At 35.2% G+C, this 21,419-nt stretch overlaps 2 protein-coding genes across 3 annotated transcripts in view; both read right to left on the reverse strand.

Moving 5' to 3' along the window:
• Positions 1 to 132: 132 nt before the first annotated feature.
• Positions 133 to 3,551, reverse strand: LOC105249214 (transcription initiation factor TFIID subunit 5). The gene is made up of 11 exons (XM_011254518.3): positions 3,373 to 3,551; positions 2,993 to 3,178; positions 2,676 to 2,878; positions 2,394 to 2,590; positions 2,098 to 2,302; positions 1,913 to 2,032; positions 1,692 to 1,837; positions 1,450 to 1,587; positions 931 to 1,124; positions 544 to 835; positions 133 to 471 (listed from the first exon to the last, which is right to left on the reverse strand). Exons 1-11 carry the CDS (start codon positions 3,433 to 3,435, stop codon positions 257 to 259), a joined length of 1,959 nt encoding a protein of 652 aa, XP_011252820.1. The 5' UTR covers positions 3,436 to 3,551; the 3' UTR covers positions 133 to 256.
• A 3,147-nt stretch (positions 3,552 to 6,698) lies between these two features.
• The window catches only part of LOC105249213 (insulin gene enhancer protein ISL-1), a 31,521-nt gene continuing 16,800 nt past the window's right edge, over positions 6,699 to 21,419 (reverse strand). The window contains exons 2-6 of one of the 2 annotated variants that reach the window (XM_011254516.3): positions 19,355 to 19,541; positions 14,011 to 14,315; positions 8,950 to 9,251; positions 8,623 to 8,829; positions 6,699 to 8,452 (exon numbers count right to left, since the gene is read on the reverse strand). In XM_011254516.3, the coding sequence (XP_011252818.1) occupies positions 8,222 to 8,452; positions 8,623 to 8,829; positions 8,950 to 9,251; positions 14,011 to 14,315; positions 19,355 to 19,541 (1,232 nt within the window). In that variant the 3' untranslated portion in view covers positions 6,699 to 8,221. Of the gene's footprint in view, positions 8,453 to 8,622; positions 8,845 to 8,949; positions 9,252 to 14,010; positions 14,316 to 19,354; positions 19,542 to 21,419 lie in introns of both variants that reach the window. The other variant, XM_011254515.3, reaches the window with a different exon arrangement.

The following is a 21,419-nucleotide window of genomic DNA, read 5'->3' on the forward strand; positions in this document are numbered from 1 at the left end:
TACACAAATATCTTAAAATTCTCTGCTATTTTAATAAAATGTATAAATTTTCACCAACGCTAATTTATCGCGTTTATAAACAGACTAAATAGTTTTTATTAAACTAGTAATACATATACACACAAAAATATGTAAATAGGAAAGATTTATTAATGCTTGATGATAATCTATATTACATTTGATAGAAGTTATGATATACTTAATAAGTAGTTCAAGTCTTCTATGTATATGAAATGAAGATCTGAGATGTAATAAATTATGTAGAATCAAACATACCGATACCCAACAGTAAATTTCTACGTGAAAAATGTACTGTCAGGACAGATGTATTTTTTGTAGCAAAAGTACGCAACAAATAAGATTCTGCATTAGTCTTCACATCTGGATTGTGAGAAACATTTACATCTTCTAAGCTCATCTCTTCTGCTAATTTTGTGAAATCCCACAATTTTAATGTACAATCTAAGGATCCTAGTAAAATGACAATTTATTATTGACATCTATTTCGTTTAATTTAGACAAATTAATAGATAGAGTAAATACCTGAGACTAGAATATTGCCGTCTCGACTAAACGATAGGCAATGAATATTATTTGTATGACCCGACAAGGCTGCGACAAGATGACCATGCGCTAGATCCCATACGAGTACGCGATGATCGGCACCGGCTGAAGCCAAAAATCGTCCTTCTGTTGAAAAAGCTAGAGAAAAAATCGGTCTCTTGTGTCCGGTCATTAATCGAACTTGACTGCCAGTCACACAGTCCCATAATCTTACAGTCATATCGCTCGAACCAGTCGCGACATAATTCGAATTTGGATGAAATTGAATTACCTAAGTCCAAAAATATATAAAATAAGATAATAATCGATCATTTTTTCAACTAACAATTAAATAAACTTGATCGATGTCGATAAATGTTAACTCACATCGACATCTGAATAATGGCCAGCGAATATTCGTAATGGTTGATGAGAATCAGTTGCCCATAGTCTAGCAGTTTTATCGTTTGAAGCACTTGCAAAGTAATAACCATGCGGTGAGAATCTTACGCACCACACGGGAAATAAATGGCCTTTGTAACATACAACGCATGTCCATGTATGGAGTGACCATAGTCTTACTAAAAAAAATTAGAGATTAAAAGTTATCACAGAAATTCTTTAGAGAGAAAAAGAGAGAGAATTGAAATTAATATTCTAAGAATTACTAACGCAATCTTTATACATCATTCGCGTGCGTCTATGTATTATATTAAGAAAAATATTCTTTACATGTTTGTTAAAAAATTATAACTTTTGATTTTTATTTTCTTGTACTTTTGATTTATATTTTTATTTTATTGTGAACCACTTAAAATGTATACATATATATATATATATATATATATATATATATATAACAAATTAATTAATATATAGATATACAACATTATATATGAAACTCACTTGTAGTATCTTCTGCTGATGAAAGTAAAAGATTTCTATCTGGACTAAATGAAAGGCTATAAATTGGTCCACTATGACCATACAGATTTTTTGTAGTTTCAGATGTTCTATCATCCATCATTCTAACCAGCACATCCTCTGGAAAGTTTTTTATATGCTATTTATATATGTATTATTATATGTATTATTATATGCTATTTAATATACACCTTAGAACAACATAAATTGAATTTTATTTCTACCTGCTTCTCGCTCGACGTCTTGTAATAGTTCACCCGTCTTCATCAATCTCAATTTTTGTGGAACTAAACTCCAAACTTTTATACCAGAATCACTGAACCCAATAGCTAATAAACTTGAATCTTCTGCTACTTCTGCTACTGTTACGCTAATATTACAATATAATTGCAAATGGATATTAAAGAAAATGTTCTTCATACACATTCATACTACATCTACTTACGTATGAACTGTATTCAGCAATGTATAAAAACATATAGATGGTAGTGTATCAGGTCCCAGAATAACTCTTTTTGACGCTTCCCTCAATGCCTTAACTTTTTCAAGTTTATCCGCATCTTTCCTAAAAATATGATTTATATGAAAAATCATAGGAACACAATCCTTAAGAAATGCATTTTATCTTACAGATTAGGTAATGGCATTCTACCAACAGGTGGTGCATTTGGATCTGATTTGGTTTTTTTTGAAAATAAAGGATCTTTCTTAGCTTTCTTCTTTTTTGGTTTATCTCCATCTCCACCACCTGTATCGTCCTCTTCTTCTTCAGCTGGTGCTACACACTGAATATCTGGTTCCTTTAAAAGTCCATAATAAACTTTGGCCTTATTATCTATAAAGTAACAATTTTGTTAATAGACATTTTCTGCTATAATGCAAAGATAAAAAACAATTCTCTTGGAAAGATGAAACAATTTTATTACCTTGTCTAGTAGCTTCACCCACCATAGCTCCAGATGTTGCGTCTATTTGTTCTTTATTACGAGCAACACCCTCATACATGTCAAGATAAAGGTGCTCCTGTATAATGTTTAATAAAAGATTATGTTTCTTCTCTTGCAAATGTCGTTTTAGTATAGAAATTGTGTCTCTTGACATTCTAATTATAAACTGATTAGATCTGTAAATAACCATAATATGTTTATAACATTTGATTATATTATATAATACTTGATTATATTACTTTTTTTCACAGACACACTTACTTAAAAGTATCAATAAATTCATTCTCTGCCATTTGCTCTCTTTTTGTTACATTAGATAATCTTTTCAAGTCATTTTGATAATATTCTTCTAAACTTCCACCAAACTTTTCCATGAGCTGTTTTGCTTCTTCAGAATGATTATTGTAAACCAATTCTAGATATGTATGCACTAAAACTGGATATAGTATGGTCCCCAATTCATGCTATGGCAAATACATATCATAAGAGAGATATTAAATTATAAACTTATAATATATTGTCATACTTGGTACATATACTTTATATTCATAAATTTCAATTTTTATAGTTTTTTATACCTTATAAATATCCAAAGCTCCTTCCACAAATTTCTTCAATTCGCTATATGCTTTTTCATACTGTGCAGGATCCCCTTCGCTCTTGTAAGCACGAAGAACACTATTTACCTCTGAATCAGTTTTCTGAGCTTCTTCAGCCGAAATATCTGTAAGATTAGCTTCTTTTCTAAACAATTCTTCGGTCCCCTAAAGAAAAGTATAAAAAAAAGATTAATAGCATTCTCCTATCAGTTTAATTATACACAATTTATTTATTATATCTCATAAAATAACATTTATTAACACTGGTTAGAAGAAGAATAATAAGAATAAAGAAAAATAGAGAATAATAAGAGAAATAAGAGAATAATACCTCAAGAGAGAAGTAAAAATTAACTTACTTTTAAATTGTACTTTTTCAAGAGCTGTAAAACAGCGAGCATTGTGCTTTTATCGTTATCCATCTTTATGTGCGAATGTTAATAAAGTATTATAGGATCTCTTTCTGTGAAAAATAGGAAATATACAACAGAGGAACCTAACCTAATCTTAAAACGAACACTAAAGGTCGTATTACATTACAGATGTAGGCTTCGTTGCGACTGGGATTACGATTGACAGTTTTGACCAATCAGTCAGCAAGCTGCTTGGCTTTGATTGGTCTAAAGAAATCTTTACTTCTTTTGTTCTGATTAGCCAATCAAACGCTTCAAAGCATCCAACATTAATTTTCCTACAGAATTTCTTTATTATTAAATTGTAGATTAGTTTTAAATAAAATAAAAATATGTTGAATAAAGCTGTATTTTCCATTTATATAATATAAATAATACAAATTTAATTAATAAGCATAATGTTTTCTATTTCACATCATACTTTAACATTAAATTCTATTAACAGCAATTTTTTTCATCTATATTCAAAATTTTGAATCTCACTCTATTATACATATTCTGATGATATTTAATTCTTTCAAGAGCAAGCAACTGGATCAAGGTACGATAGTAATTTTTTTACGCGATTATTTCAATATATCAGGTACTCTCTGTATCCTGTTCAAGTATCGTTGCATGAATTTTTAAAATCACACAATCTTTAAAAAGGGAGCGAATCTCCGTAATTGATTCGCTGTTCGATATTTCGAGAATCGCAAGCGGCTATCCACCAATAGTTGACGCGTTCCAACGAGCCGGGCGCAGTGATTGGCCCGTTGTAATGAGCCGAGCGCAGTGATTGGCCCGTTGCAATGAGCCGAGCGCAGTGATTGGCCCGTTGCATCGAAGGCATCCGTAGCTTCGAGAATCGCAAGCAGATTCGATACATAAGACGGTGCGACTCGCGACGCGGTAGGTCGGATTCGAAAAATTGCTCCGTGTTTTTCGCAATTCCGCCGATTAATCGAGCGAGTTTCGCGCGTGAAGCATCGTCGGGAGTGCCGAGTGAAATGTGAGCGGCCGTCGTTGCATTAAATGTCACTCAATTAATCGCGCGTCGATGTCGTAATCGGTTGTGATCGCGCGCGTCAAGTCAAGGCGTGAAGTCGAGAAAAGTCTCGATTCGAAAATTCTCTCCGAGAAGATTTCTCCGCATTTTTTTCTCCGTATTTCGAAACTGGATTTCGCTTATAATTCGTCATCGTCGCGAGTGTCGAGTGAATAAATAAAATATGCTATACATATAATATATAGTAAGATATAAAGTAGCAAAAGTATAAGTGTGGTGCATCAAGTGCGAACGAGCCGGAGCTGCTTCGAGTTCGCCAAAAGTGAAATAAGTGTTAGCGAAGGCCGATCGCAAGGATATGGGATGCATCGATTGACAGTGATCACCGGATTCATGGATCAACGTTGCAGATTTCTCGAGGATGAGTAAGAATGATGGAAGGTGGGGGAGGAGGATCTCAAGATTCGGATTATCGGATATCGATGCAAGAACGCCGCGATTGGTAAGTATTTTTTACTTATAATTTCAATACCGCTCTGTTGATAAAACTCGGAGCAAGTAAAATCGTGCTTTACTTTACCGTTTATGGTAATCTTTTTTTTTTTCGCCTTTTTTACGCTTTGTTATCGACGAGATACCGTTAGGTATGTAAATGATTTATATACAAGCCACCATGTAGCGCTAGCATTTTGAGAAACTGCGATATTTGTGCTCCAGAACTGATATAATATATATATTCCTCCAAGATATTTAAATATCATATACATTAAAATTTAATATTATAAATTTTTTCATATTCATTAAAAGTATTATTATTAATTATTCGTCATATAAAATATAATCATAATATAAACAAATCGTGTTTTTCAAATTATCATGAAATTTAGTGAAATTTGTAATAATAAACTTATTATAAATTTACTTGAATTTTGGATACTCTACAAGCGTTAATAATATATTAATAATATATTAATAATATTATTTTATATCGAAATACACAAATATCAAAGAATTACATTAGAATTTTACAAGACAAATTATTATTTTTAACTCTTTTATTATTGATGGGATAAGTGAAAAATGTTTCTAAAGGTCTCTGAATGTCATTTAAAGTGCATGTTTGCGCCTAAACAAGTAAACCTTGTTAAAATGATTATTTGCTCATTAAAATATTTTTGTTTGACAGTTTATTACATACATTGTGCCAGTATAGAAATATCATACAAATCCGAAGATGCTTGAACGAATTACGAAACCGTTAGATCTACGTATGTTTTTTTTTTCTTTTTTTTAATCACGTATATGTACAAGAGAGCGGTGTGTAGATTTTACACAAACACCCAAAAAGGCTAGTAACGCATCGTGCATACGTCCATGGTGAATTTTACGTATCTTTTTTTTCATTAAATGAATAGTCGAAAAGTATTATTTACAATTTGGTGGATTATTCGCCGTTACTTGTTAAGCTTTGCACGTTTTCTTCATGAAAATATATGGCAAAGTTCCAAAAGCACATTCCTAGAAAAAACATTGAAATAATGATCTTGAAATTCGATACAAAAAAATTGAAAAAATAATCATTATATATATAACATTAAAATCCTCCTTCTTTTATTAACTTTTAAGATGCTTAATCCTGGAAAATTCGTTTCATTCGAAATCAGTTATAAATGTACTAATGCAACATTTCCAGAAAATTTAATAAGTTTAAAAGAGTGCACAAAGAGTCTAAAATATCTTCTCGAGACAATGTTTTATTGAAATATATCGACAAGAGTTTTAAATCTTTTAGAATTTCCTCCAGTAATAAACTCGAGGTACTTAAATTCGTCCCAGGATCTGAATTATCAATTTATATTTAAAAATAACGTGTATCAAAATAAAAAAATATATATAAAATATTTTTTTAATGTTACTATTTATATTTTCAATTCAGACAATTGTATTTTAAATAATTCTAATCATTTTTGCGGCGAAAGTTGAATTACTAGGTCGGTTTTTTAAACGACAAAATGTTTTAGCGAGACACAGAAAATATTTAATGCGAAATAGGCAAATGATTAATTATGATATAATTAATTATGATTAATTATAATATAAAATTTAATATATTTACGACTTTAAGACAAATACGTAAAGCGGTAAAGGTAACATTAAAATTGCATACAATAGATAATTTATTTTGCGCGTTTTGTTATAAATCTTCCTAGTTTACTAGAAAATTGCCAACTTTATAATATAATTATTGAATACAAGATAAAAAGGAATTTACTTTTTAAACATAAAAATTTACTTCCTAATAATATAATTTTTAATTTCTCCGATTATTCACAATCGCATCTGATTAGAATGAGTAGACAGAAATCGGAAGGAAAAATAGAAGAAAAATTAACAAATATGAAGCTAAAAAGTCTTGCTTTAAAGATCATTTATAATTTTGCGTTACAATTAATTCCTATCAATTTTTTATCATTTAATTAACTTGTTTCTTACAAGGCGACTTCGATTGCACGGTTTGTCAAAATGCAGCTTTCTTTATGCCTAATGTAATTAAAGGAGTACCGCTCCCTTGTGCTTCTTCGGTAATTAAGCGTAATCATCCATTTATTTTAAAACCGAGGCATGTGTATCATAAGTACAGAATCGCTCCTTTCGTTTAGACATACAAATTTGAAAGATAATACAGAATATATCGACGATGACAGCGCGGCAGCTCTTTCTCTCTCTCTCCCTCTTTCTCTCTCTCTCTCTCCCCCTCTCTCTCATCGAGGATGGATAAATAAATCGCGTCGTATGGCAATATCTTCCAAGCATATTTCTGCCGTTGTAAAACTTAACATAATTGGAATAATGCGCAATCGTTAATATAAATTTACATATAACATATGTGCCTATATATATATAATATATTCTACTATTCATATTCTACGCTACAACTTGCGCCTGAGTACATCATGGTTTAACATTGCTTAGATTTACAGCAATTAGCAACTATGTACAGTGTATTTTTCCAGTGTCGGATGTCGGGATCCTCTCTTCTCTCTCCTTATATACACGTGGTCAACGACATGTGTCTAAAATTTTTGTTTCGTCAAGAATTCGACAAAATTGATGTTGCAATTAACAGGAATATCGCGGCGAACTTTTGTCAAGATATTCGTGACGTATATAAACGATAGATGTAATACATATAATAAAAAACTGATAAGAATTATATCAAAAAAAAATAACAAGAGAATCAAAATAACGTTTAGTCTGACAAGAAAACCGTCGATGATTTTACGTCATTCAAGCTGGATAAATCGTAGGATGTTTCAAGTTGTTTGCGTTGAAATTTTCAAGTGCCTAGTGAGATGATTGATTTTCTGTCGTCACGTTGAAATTGTTACAATTGAAAGGGAAATATTATAAGTGTAAATGTCAATTTGCGAGATAATGTCCCGAATAACAATATTATCTCCTCCCCCCCTTTTTGCCCGTTGATTTCATATATGTATATCGGAAATCATGTCGTTCCCGCGAAGCATCTTTCTCCGAATCCCGACGTGTCCCGTCCCGCCCCGAGCCTTGTTTGATTATCGTCGAAGAATCGACGTGTGAGACACGAAGGAGTCCTTTGGTATCTGAAACTCGTCGAGTGCGCGCAAGCGTGCGTTTCCGGTTCCTATCGAGCGCACTTCCGGTTCCCCGTCAGATCCGCCGCCGCTGCAACCATCTCGCTGTTACGACGAGCACCACGACGAGGGTAGCTACGAAGGCGAAGGACGGCGGGCTAGTCGTCGCTTTGCATCCGTCACATGCACGACACTATGGACTTCCCGTATCGTGGTGAAACGAGTCACTGTCACTCTCCACGTAGGTCACGAAGCTGTCGGTGCTGTCGGGATGCTGGCCCATATCCGGTCCGCCGCCGCCGCCCGGATGATGAGGCCCTGGCGGCGGTAAAGGTCCACCCCCGCCATCGCTCATCGGCCCGCCGAGCATCCCCGGGGGCGGTAATTGCGGTGGCGGGCCTCTGTGCATCTCGTAGCCGTGCATCTGCAATTATCACAGATAAATGGGTCCCTCCAATTTTTTCTTTCAAGTAAAAAATTGAAAACGCGCAAATATATTTTTCTATAAATCGTATCTCTTTTTTTAGACATTTTTTCTCGATCACGTTAGAGCCAGGAGAGGCTACGGCTGTTCTGTGACGCGTCGCGTTTTACCTGGGACATCAAATGATGGAAAGACGGCGCGTTGGGATCCAGTCGCTCCAGGTCCGTATGAAGGGCAAACTCCGAGAGCGCCTCCCAGGGTGGCTTGTAAGCCTGGACCTCTAGCGGCGTCATGCCGATAGGACTTTCGTGTCTCACGGGGCTGCTGGCAACCATGGGAATGCCATGCATGCCGCCGAAACCCAACTTACGCCCGTCCTGAAATAAAAAGTGCTTGGATCCATTAGATCGTTTCGCTTCGATTCGCTTCTAATTTGTAAATGCTCATCGACGCGATACCCTTTCTCTCGTCGCTCTCGACGTCATATTAATCTTTACCTTCTCTTGCATCTGCTGCTTCAGAGCGATTGTCTTCTTCTTGTCCTTGCACCTCTTGTTCTGGAACCACACCCTGATGACGCGCGGACTCAGCCCGGTCATCTCGACGAGCTGCTCCTTCATGAGGGCGTCCGGGCGCGGATTCGCGGCGTAGCAGGTCCTGAGGGTGTGCAGCTGCTTCTCGTTGAGAACCGTGCGCACCCGCGTCGGCTTCCCGTCGGATCCGCCGCCGCTTTTGTGGCCACCCGAGCCGCGGACGCCGCCGACGCCCGCCTTGTGCGAACCGCTCTCCGACCCGGAATCTGCAAACACGCCGAGAGCTTAGTCTTTTGTCCTCTTAGTCCACTTGGATCTTAAATTCCAGAGAGATATATAAATACGTATTTCAAATGTAACATCAATTGTTATCGTTAATATAATATCCAGGAAACATTTTAAATGAAAAATACGCGCTAAATGAAAATGTATGCAAATGTACAAGGTAGTATAAGATAATTTCGACATACATTTGACGTACATGTGACATAAAAACAATTATTCCGTATAACGCAAGAGTTCTATCTAAGTACTCATTTGAGGAAATTGGAATATTATACATATGTATGTAACGTTGAAGTAATATCGTATATATACACTTTTTGAAAATGTGTCTTTTGATATCAAGCGAAATTATTATATGTATATAGTACGATAAAACTAGATAGAACTACCCGAACAAAATTCTTTCGCGCATAAAGTTCGATTCTTCTGCATTCCTTATATATTTCTCATCGAAAATATTTTTTATTCTCCACAATATTGCAATTTTATTCACAATGAATGCTTCACTATAATTTTCAACGTTTTTTGAAACTCTATTTTTGATGACTAATAGATTTTATTGTTAAATTAAAAATATATCGAAATCTTCCACGTATCAAAATATGTCTAGAGTACTCGAAAGACTATAAATATAATATATATATATATATATATATATATATATATATATATAAACAAACAGTAATTAATAAATTGTATTTAAGATATCGGGCGACTCGATTTACTCTGTGTGGCCTTTGTATAAATAGATATTAATAGCTCGCGGAAGAATAGGTGGATTAAAAGCCGCAGAGACGTTTTCGCAAAATTAATTAGTTAATCTAATGGGTCTCTCAAGACTCGATCAAGAGGTGCTGTCACTTTTATGATGGCAATAAACTGACGCGAGTGCGCGCGAATTACTCCGACTGAGAAATCATAAACTTGGAAATGGCCGACAGAACTTTCTCGGAAATATCCCCACGATATCTGCAGGAGGAGTAGTATCGGGCAATCATAATAAATATCATAAATCTCTCGGCGTGCTTTTCCGGATTGCCCGTTAACGTTTTTTCCAGACCGATCGCGAGAGATCCGAGCCAAGAACTGCCGTTTCCCATTTCGTCCAGATTTATTCGCACGAAAAAAAAAAAGGAAGTTCGCGAGGCAGAAACATCTCGGGCACGAGGGTAAAGAAGAGAACACGCGGTACGATTCCAGCCCATCCGCGGGACCATCTTCCTAACCGGTCTTGCAAAACGGCCGAGAGCATGGGGGGCTAATGGGAGATCCGGATACTGGTCCAACATGGCGGACGAGGAACGCGCAAAAGGTACCGACACGACGGAGGGGGGAGGAAAAGGAGCCGGTGCAACAATCAAAAAGACAATAGTTCAGATGAACAAACGAATCCGTCGTGATTTCTCGATCGTCGAACGACCTTGGGATCGCGGGAACATTTCGAGCGTCGCGGAGATTGATTAGCAGTCGCAGTCGTAACGTTTTATTTGTGGAAACGAGTTTTGTATTTTTTTTTTTTTTAGCGAAAAATATCGCGTTTAATTTGTCCGTCTGGCACTTCCCTCCGAATAGTAAAGATCTAAAAAGGTGCGAATAATTTTGGAATCGCTGCAAAACGTAGACTACACGAAAAGAATATAATATGTTTTAAAATATTTTATAATATATATAAATAAAATATAAAGTATTTTTATAATAATTATATAATATTCTGAAGCTATAGAAAAACACGTTGTTCTTTCTGTAACAATTTTTGATTACTATAAAATCCCGAATATAAAACCCCTATCATATTTTTGTGGCTTCTTCTTTAAATATCTTTGTGAATAGTTTAAACTTCAAACTTTATCGTTACATAAAATAAACCTAACGATACAAGACACGTCGGAGACGAAATTTAAGACGGAAATAAAATCATTTCGCATGATTTAGCAAAATAGTTGACTCATCCCATAATATTATTTGACCTGATCATCTGTTGGTGCATCTTATTGTTAGATGACATCGGGATAGGTGCTTTAGCCACATCACGTGGCTCGAAATCTAGTAGGTCTGCCTAGCAGAAAGACGCGGAAAGCCAAGAGCACACTACAGGAGAGAACAAACGAAATCCCAGTATTTCTGCGTCCTAACCAAATAGCGGTCCCAGTTGGCACAAGCAAGAACGAAACCCGCGTTGACACGGCGGCATGACGATAAGAAAAGCGAGTAAAAAAGGCTCTCGATCTTTGAAAGATCACATAGGTAGATCATATCGCGTGATTTTTTTCCTTTCTAAATAAAACGCGAATGAGAGCTGTGCGTGAAGAAATATTTTGCACATCACAAGTTAATCGCGAGAATAATTTTGAGGGAAATTAAAAGTTACATATACGAGTTCTCTCGAAATTCGGATTTTTTTATATGAAAAATACAAGAATTTAAAAAAAATATTTTTAACATTGATCAAAAATATTTTTTTTATTATGTAATCCGTATTAATAATTTTCTCTTAATTTAGAAGAATTTACATATCGCAAATTGCAACTTAAAAAAAAGAAGATATCCCTTAAAAAATATAATAAAATTTATCTTCTCAGTTATTTTAAAAAACAAAATCATCAAACGCTATAAATAAATTATAGATCTCCTCTCTTTTCTATTTCAACGCCATAAAATAAAACCTCGCGTTGTCAAGAAGGACATCGCTAATTTTCGGCTGGAAGCGAATAGTTTATTAGGGTTTATTAATAATTCGAGGTTGTACACACACAAAATGTCCACCGAGTTATTAATTATTCGGTGACACACATACACGCGATCGGGTCGTCCGCGGGACATCCAGCACGCTAATAAAGAAGATAAGAATAAGAAGGAACAGATCGTGCGTAGTTATGCGCGACAGTAGTTGGCAGGGTGGTGTTACATTTGGCACCTCGGCAGCGTTCTAAAGACACACTACCGTCGGCGCGAGATGGTCCAATCTTTTTTTTTTTTTCGTTCCTATAGAGAACGATGTTTGCGCGCGCGCGCGCGCGACAATCTCGTGACGAATCACAATGACAAATATGAGAGGACGCGCGCTGGTCGCACACGAGTTATTTGTAGAAGGAATTAGTATATCGGGTAATTATATACCGACACGTTTGTCGTTTGCATTTTGAAAGGGAGAGAGAGAGAGATGAGGAGGCCTTCGGGGAAGGACATGACGGAAAACGGTAGCCCATCATCGTACATACATGCCATGGTTTCTCTTTTTCTTGATCGTTACGTCATGTTAGTTTGATCGTTCTTTTACGATTTTTATAATTACTAAAAAAAAATTAATTTCATTCCGAACCAGAAGATAATTCAGAAACTTGTGGAGGATCTCGATGATTTTATAATTCAATGAAATTTTGGAAATACCGAAGAAACTATCGTTCTTACATTTTTATTACAACGAAACAAAATCGAGGAGATTGTGAACTGTTGTGAACAATTTGAATGAAAAGTGTATGATGCGTATAAAAGAATACGCGAAAATTGTGTTTATATTTATTCGCATAATTCTAGATATATATTTTCGAAAAAATATCATTATTTCAGCCCTATTTCATATTCGAAATATCCGAATTTTCTCTTAATATAATAAGAGAATTTATGATCATTCGCTGTCAAGTGAATTTATTTTTAAATATTTATATATTTATATGATTTCCATTTTCTTTTGTATATATACGAAATAAAAATTAAAATATATTTATTTCAATTCTTAGAGCATTAAAATATTACTCAACTAAAAGATTTTATGACAGAAATTGGAAGAGAATTATACTAATTTTAAAGCGTGTAGATGTTCCTAAATCACTTCATAGCTCTCATTTTTTTTAAAATTGTCTGATCTCGATCTAAGATTGCGATATCTCAACACGCAATTATGCTTTAAATTATATAAAATTAATACTTGTTGATGTTTATTCCAATTCTGATATCGAAAGAGCCCATTTCGATCGTTTCTCGATTTTATTCTCCGAGATGGAAAATCTCGCTAATCCTGCCAATCTTTTTTTACACGTTATTTAAATTTAGCGTCTGAATTTTGACTCTCCGTGTCGGTCGAGTTAATTCACGCGACGGCAATTCAACCGGTCGGTTGGACGTACGCACATTACACGCACATTACAGAGCTACAGGACATTAAGCCCGCGTAATCCCGATACGCGTAGCGCGAGGGTAGTGGTCAAGCCCTTACCGGTCTTAAGGGCTTCAATTATCAACACCTAATTATACTTCTCGTGATCCTAACACAACATCACTGTTAGGAGAGTCCTTTGAGCTCATACCCTCGAGCGTGCACCCTTTTGCAAATTTGGTCTTTGTACACGGATATAATGCTGTGCCTCTCTGATAATCCATAGATATCCGAAGTGTTCATCGCGCGTTTGATGCATGTCGGAAGCTGAATACAATTTCCCCGTGATAATATAATTATATCGAATCTTAATGGCAATCTTCAATTAAAGATAAGAGCTCAACAAAAAAAAAAGAATAATGAAAAGAGGAGTGATATAAATAATGCAACATGTAAAAAACGAGACATAAAAGCGGACTTTCTCTTGAAATATTTTAAATTCAGAGAGCACCTTTGCGAGTATTTTTCAAATTCAAATCCTCGAGTCCTTTGAGAAGATTAACCGCAAACGTATATTTTTTTCCAACTCGGCTATACTTTTATCGTGGAAAATAGGAGAATCTTCTTCGAAAATATCGTATCCTCACCTGACATCGAGCCGTCGTTCGGGTGCAGATGATGATTGTTGTTCGTCAGGGAGGCGTTGTTGTTGTTCTCGCTTCCGGGAATCCCGGCGGCACCGGTGCAGTGCTTGCCGCCCTCGAGGACGTCGTGATCGTGCCGACAGAAGAGGCCGTCCTGTCTCAGGGCGAACTCGTCGCCGGTCTCGAGCCGCCTCATGCAAGCGCAGCATCGAAAGCACTCCACGTGATAGATCTTCGTCTTCGCTCGCATCACGTAATCATTCTTGCTAAAACACTGGCTACACTTGTCGCATTTCGTGCCAAATAATCTGCAACAAAAAGCAGAGTAGGGGGTTTAATCGCGACATGAGCCCATGGGGCGAAAAAATAAAGGAATTATTTTTGCAACTCTCGGAGAGAAATTTCATTAAAAAGTCTAACTTGATACGACGATTGGAAATATTCAGCGGTGCCAATCTATTGCGTATAAACTTGGACGGTAATTCTTCCATTATTCACGCCATTTTATTTCCCTGCCCTCTCTTTCATTTCCCATCTCACCGAGTATCGCGAGGCTGTAAATATTTTCGGTTGGTGAAACAAAAAATCCTGTTCTAAATCCGATAGATGGGGAAACATAAATCGGGAACGAAGTGACTTTTATTGTCGCGTCGTATATTTATTTTTGCGTGCAATAACATTGTGTGCGCGCGAGAGAGAATCAATTTTTTATTTTTTTTTAATAAATAAATTGAATAAATAAACTTACGTGCACATGCAGTGCGTGTGTCTGGGTGTGCGAGGTGAGATATCATGAAATGTCCGATATTCATGTATCGTCGATTGAAAGTATGCCACGATGTAATGCGAGCGAAATTGATGTAACGCGCCAGGATTAATGATCCAGGATTAATCCGCTGGCGCGCGTAATTGATGACGATCCGCGCACGTTGATGTAATCGACATTTCTATCGTCATCGTTATCGTGTGTCGCTTATTTTTCAAAATCAATGATCAAAACTTTCCCCATGTGTGCACATATTATCGGCATCTCCGAGTGTAACGTGATCGAAGCGAAACTTTTGTTTGTCTTCGAGAGACGAAAGAGAATTAATGCTGAAGTTCATAATTGATGGATTTTACAGGCGTTTTTAACGCGAATATCGTCATATCTTTAATACACAGTAAAAAATTGTGCATCCATATTATATTAAAATTTTCTTGTGTCACCATGTTTTGATTAGTACTTCAATGTAAAATTAACATACAACCTATATATTATTATTTTTATAACGTTTTCGTGTGGTATTTATGTCAACTTTATAACTTAACACTTTGTATATATCTCTTAAAAATGGAATATTATTTTGAGTATTTTTAACATAATCATTTTAAACAATCTACATGTCTCAAAGTCGTTTTAACATTCTAAGAAAAGTTAAAGCAAATCTTCAAATAATGTTGAACTTTGACATACAAAAAGTAGTACTTCAATGTAAAATTAACACACAACCTATGTTATTATTTTTATAACGTTTTCATGTGGTATTTATGTCAACTTTATAACTTAACACTTTGTAGGTATATATCTCTTAGAAATGGAATATTATTTTGAGTATTTTTAACATAATCATTTTAAACAATCAACATGTCTCAAAGTCATTTTAACATTCTAAGAAAAGTTAAAGCAAATCTTCAAATAATCTTGAACTTTGACGTACAAAAATAATCAAATTTACTAAAATCAAATGTTTCTATTACAAACAATTCAAATTAAAATAATTACTATTATATGTTAATGTCCTCAACATTTACGAGTTATTGTAACTATTTTTTCATATAATTTTTAATTAATTTGTATGTTATTTTTACATTACACTTAAAATCACAATAACAAAAATAAATATAAAATATTGTGTCCATTATTTAACATTTTTAGTTTGTCAATAAGTAACATACGACGAATGAGTTATTTTAACTTAAAATTTAGAATGGACTTTCTGGGACATGTGAAAAATGTTACGATTAACATTTTTTATTTTTTACTGTGTAAAATCTCGCGAAAAACTCGAAATCTGATCGATAGCGTAATCCTCGATAGCACCGTTCAACAAAATATAATACAAAAGAAGAATATAATATAAATGGAATTATGGAATATAAGTTATAATAAATTATAATAAATTATGATAAATTATGAAATGATCTTTTTCGAAAATTTCTCAAAATTGTGACGTGATGGAAATTAAAAGGAATCGTATTCAATCTAAAAAAAGCTACATAATATAACTATTCTCTCCCGTGTGTATGTATTTCTTTATTAAACTATGTAATAATTTAATGTCGACGTTCCCGAAAGACCTTCGGTAAAGCTTTCATTAAATAAATTTAATTATAAATTTTTTAAAAGGATGCTTTTAATTTAAATCGTTACAATCGTGGAAGTTTATTTAAATTTTATACATTTGAGATTCTACTCTAAAAATTGTCTCATTTGCCCGACTTTTACATTCTCGTATCCAGATGTCTTTTACATCGACATTATCGAAAATGGAAGCGTTCGCGAGAAAAGAAGACAAGCTCGTCAATCAAATATTAAGATTATTCCGATCGCGATACATCGTAATTTAAAAACGTCATAATACAAACAACTTTAATAATCGACCACGTGATTGCTATAATATTTGTAAAAATCGGACACGCACTTTCGCGCGCGAGTCGGAGATGGGAACACCCAGCAGGACACATGCGAGGAGGAAGTTACTTTGGTAATTTGGACTTTTAAACGAGAAAGCGCGACAGCGAAATAACAAACGGCCGTCAACGCTGTCGCTCGAATCCGCGGCCGGATGTGCCAGTCTTCTTCGAGTACGTCGACGTCCTGACGTTCGACGGATCGGCGCAAATAAACCGGCTGCCTCGGCGGAGAAAAATATTTGGTCCAGGTCTCTCGGATTCGTGCCGATGGGTTATTCGGCGGCATTAACCGTCGTAAACGAAAAAGAAAGATCTCCGCGCGGGCGCGAGAGACATTCATCGTCCTTTCATTTTTGGTGCTTCCACCGTACAAAAGTGACATAATGGCTAAATGGATGCATTAGCTTTAATGATCTTAGCAGTGCCACAGGTTACTTTATGCGCACAAACGTGTAAACTATATTTAATTAAAGATATCAAAGATACATAAATTTTCAAACGAATACAATTTGTATTCAGTCTCTGAAAATATTATCAAACTTTATTGATTTTTAAAAAGAAGAAACAATAAATTTTTATTTCAGATTAATTATCTAAAGTTTCATTTTTTTAAATATGTATTCAGTCTCTGAAAATATTATCAAACTTTATTTAATTTTAAATAAAAGAATCAATATATTTTTATTTCGGATTAATTATTTAAAGTCTCATTTTTTTAATATTATAAAAATTCTTCAGGAATAATTTCCAGCATTGCGTGATGCATTAGCTTTAATGATCTTGGTAGAGATTACTTTATTTATGCGAACATGTAAACTGTATTTAATTAAAGATATTAAAGATACATACAGTTTCGAAAGAATACAATCTGTATTCAGTCTCTGAAAATATTATAAAACTTTATTTATTTAAAAAAAAAGAAACAATATATATTTTTAATTCAGGTTAATTATCTAGAGTTTCATTTTTTTAAATATTATAAATATTCTTAATGAATAATTCCCAGCATTTCGTGATTGCGATTCAGAGATTGAATGTTGCTTATGATATATTCCATCATTTGTGTGCGTTTAATATATCCGAATTAATTGTCAATTTTTAATTAACGCTTGCTTTATTGGAAATTGATCAATTTCATTTTTAAATATAATTTATTTCACATATTCTGTTAGAAGATTCAATTGTCGATTGAAGCTAGTCAACAAAGCTTTTATATTTAATATAAAATCTGTATAACATCTGTATTTTAAACAAATTAAGCTTTTCTCCTCATTGCAACTCAAAATTGTTTCAATAATCTTATGATCTTTCTATATAGAATAAAATATTGAATACCGTATCGTAATGAAATGTAAGAGTAGTAGAATCGGTTTCGATTAATTGAATCGATTGTAAGCTCGTTATATTAAGATATTTTTGTCCTCTCAATCGGAGAGAACAGAAAATCAATAATTGAATAGATTATTGCCATTATCGAACAACTTAATCTCTAGGAAAAAATTTCAAAAATTTCCCTACAAACATACGCATTATTTTCTAAATAAAATAAGATAGTAAATGACAGTTTAACAAGTAATAGAGAATTTCGTTATTTATTTATAAGCGTAAACATTCCTTCTCATCGCGACAAAATTCTTTCTAATCTCTTAAACATGATATACTTCCTACATCTCTTAACGTTATACAATTCTTTCTAATTTCTTATTTATATTCTTTCAGTTTGATCCGCAATATCCTCGCAATTTTAAAAGGACACGGAATTTTCGGGTTTTTCTACGTCGACGCAATTATCGGCTCAACCGTTTTGATCGCGGAACGTCAATAAATAACGTCAGCGGCCGAATCGGAGAGACGTCGATCAATGCTTGTCACGAATCGCGAGCTTAAACCGCGTTTTTCGCTCGCGCGAGTTGCGTGCGCGCTTCTTTTTTTTTTGCACGCGCCAGCGCACGCAACGCAATGTGACAGTGACGGTTGCGTACGGTAGTGCGCGTGTGTGTGTATCGCGCACATCTCTCCTTCCTTCTCTTTCTCTCGTCTCCCTCTTCTTTTCTCTCTCTCTCGCGTCGTACACCTCGGATAAAAATACTTCCTTCCCGACCTCGCGTCGCCGCCCAATCTGCCACCCGGCCCTTTTTTTCTTCCTCTTCTCTTCGCTCGCCTCCCGATCTCGTGCGCTCGCAAATGCGTATCGGAAAGAGCGTATCGCGTGTCGCCGGGGAATGTGGCGGCCGCGTTGACAAGAGGCACGGTTTTGCATTAATTACCATATTGCACCGTCGATCGTGCCGAGCCTTCTCTCTCTTTCTTTCGAGTGCCTCTTGTTCGCAGCTCTTCGAGGAATTCGTTCGTTAAGGAGCGACACTTAACCCTTGGACGACACACGTTTGACGTTCTACGTCATCGGGCGCGGCTTCGGCCTCGTAAGGCCGGAGGAAACGATCAAAGTCTAAAGGAAAGTCCAAAAACATTGCGCAAAGGGAGCGTTCTTTACATAAGATGACACGTGCCGAAAAATCAAACGACTTTTTCACCGTCAAAGATCATTCATTTCTCTCTCGCGCGCGAGAAAAACCGCGACAACGCCTTTAAAAGAGATCGCGGCTCTCTTTCCTTGTCCGAGTTTCTCCGCGCGAAGCTCTTTTAAAGAAAGAACGTCGACGTGACTCACCTAACGTAATCGCGCTTACAGTAGGTCTTGCCGTCTCGCACGAAACAGGTGCACTTTTCATCCAGAAATTGTTGACACTCGGCACATTTCAAACACGCCGCGTGCCATTCCAGATTAGGCGCTACCCTCAGGATCCACTGATCGTGGATTCGACCGCCGCAACCGACGCAAAGTGAACTTCTTCCTTCTGAAACAGAAACAATTATGTTTTAGAGAAAGAGGGAGAGAGAAAAAAATGGAAATGGAATACATTGTGTCTCAAGAGTTTAATTTTTATGCATCTGGTTTATATTTCCTTTGTACAAAATGCATTCAGGAAATTCGACTCTTCAAAGAGTCTGCTATCAAAAACATGATAACATAAAGTAATAATTACATTATCTCGAGACACGTGTTTCGAAATAATTCGACGAATGTACCAAAATAGATTTATTTCTCATATTTGATATACGCATATTGGTGAAAGTAAAACATTATCAAATATGCGTGCAGAATCGATCTTATCATCAATCGCAACGACCGCTTGTTAGTTACATATTAGCCGCGAAATAGCGATTAATAACATCTGTGTCGACCGACTGAGTCGCCGACAAACGAAAATAATCGATTCCTCGATCTCTATCATGTCGTGACAAAAATAACGACGCGTTATTTCGATTGTCGATTTCGCGGATCAAGCTTACGTAATGTACCTAATGTAACATGAGGATGTTTAATCACGGATTTTGCATACGATGGGAATTTTTAAAAAATTAATACATATATTTTTTAAGTAACTAACAATAAAAAAACAACACGAAAGAAAAAAGACATAACAATTCAAAATTATTCATTCATTTATTTATTTATAATAAATAAGTGAAATTGAAATAAAAAGACGTTGCTAAGAAAAAATTATTAGAAAAATTATTAGAAAAATCAATGTAACTTTTTTTTAAATAATCAAATTAAAATTTTTTTCTCTCGCTACGCCTTTAAATCGTATGACGATGCCGCGCCTTTGAAAGAATCGGAGCATACGAATGCGTTATCGAAAAAAGATAATCGTCAAGCACTACGAGGAATTTTGCTGCAAATTTATCGAATCTGTAAAGCGGATTAGCTTTTCAATTAGCGTAACATAATAGTCTCTTAATGTGAGATGCGTTAATCGGAGAGATTATTTCTATTAAATGTAGTTACAAATTCATTTATATCTATATAAATTCTGAAAGGATAATCTTGCACGTTCAAAAGAGTGCATAATTTTCAGATATTTTACATCTTTAAGTTAACGTAACGTTTTCTTCATTTTTTCTTCTTCACCATTTCAATGCAAATTAAAAGTTTCAAAATTGAAGTGACGTTTCCTACTCTATTATATGATCTCAAATGATTTTTTTTAATACAGTACGAATAATTATGCATGTGTATCATTTAATATCCTAAATTTATCAAGAGAAATCCGCTTTATATATGTCGGAAATTATTCTGGAAAATATTTGCAGCTTTTTATAATATTATGTTTATTACATTTGACCAAAATGCAATTAAATTTAAAAATATAATTAAAACGATAAATTTATCGCGTTTAAATAAACAGCGTCAATAAATACGTGTTTTCCACATAAATTTCCCATAAATATTCAATACATTTCACAGAGAGACAGAGAAGGAGATAGCGAGGGCAATTTAATACACCGTCCGACTTTACTTATCGCGATACGCGGAGATCCGTAAAAAATAGCCACGAGGCGAAACGACAGCGATTAATTCATTCATTTAATCGCATATACGAAGTATATTTATAATTCGGCGAGGAGTTTGGGCTAAACATTGCGGCGCATGTAAGGAATCAGGTGACGAGTTGTCAAACGTCAGCTGTCACGATCCGCGACGCTGGAAAGCCGCTTAAAAATTAGCGGAGCGCGACGCTTCCGCGTTCCTCGTCGTCCCTGTCGTCGTCGGCGGCGCGCAAACGAAAAGATGCGCCAACGAAAGAGGAACCGTAGGGGGAACGTCAGGGGCGTTACACGTCTGGGCGGCGCGGGTTTACATCTCGCCGCCGGAACTCCGCCCAGAGTCT

The sequence above is a fragment of the Camponotus floridanus genome, unplaced genomic scaffold, assembly GCF_003227725.1.
Source record: "Camponotus floridanus strain SB8 unplaced genomic scaffold, Cflo_v7.5 scaffold24, whole genome shotgun sequence".
Classification (NCBI taxonomy): domain Eukaryota; kingdom Metazoa; phylum Arthropoda; class Insecta; order Hymenoptera; family Formicidae; genus Camponotus; species Camponotus floridanus.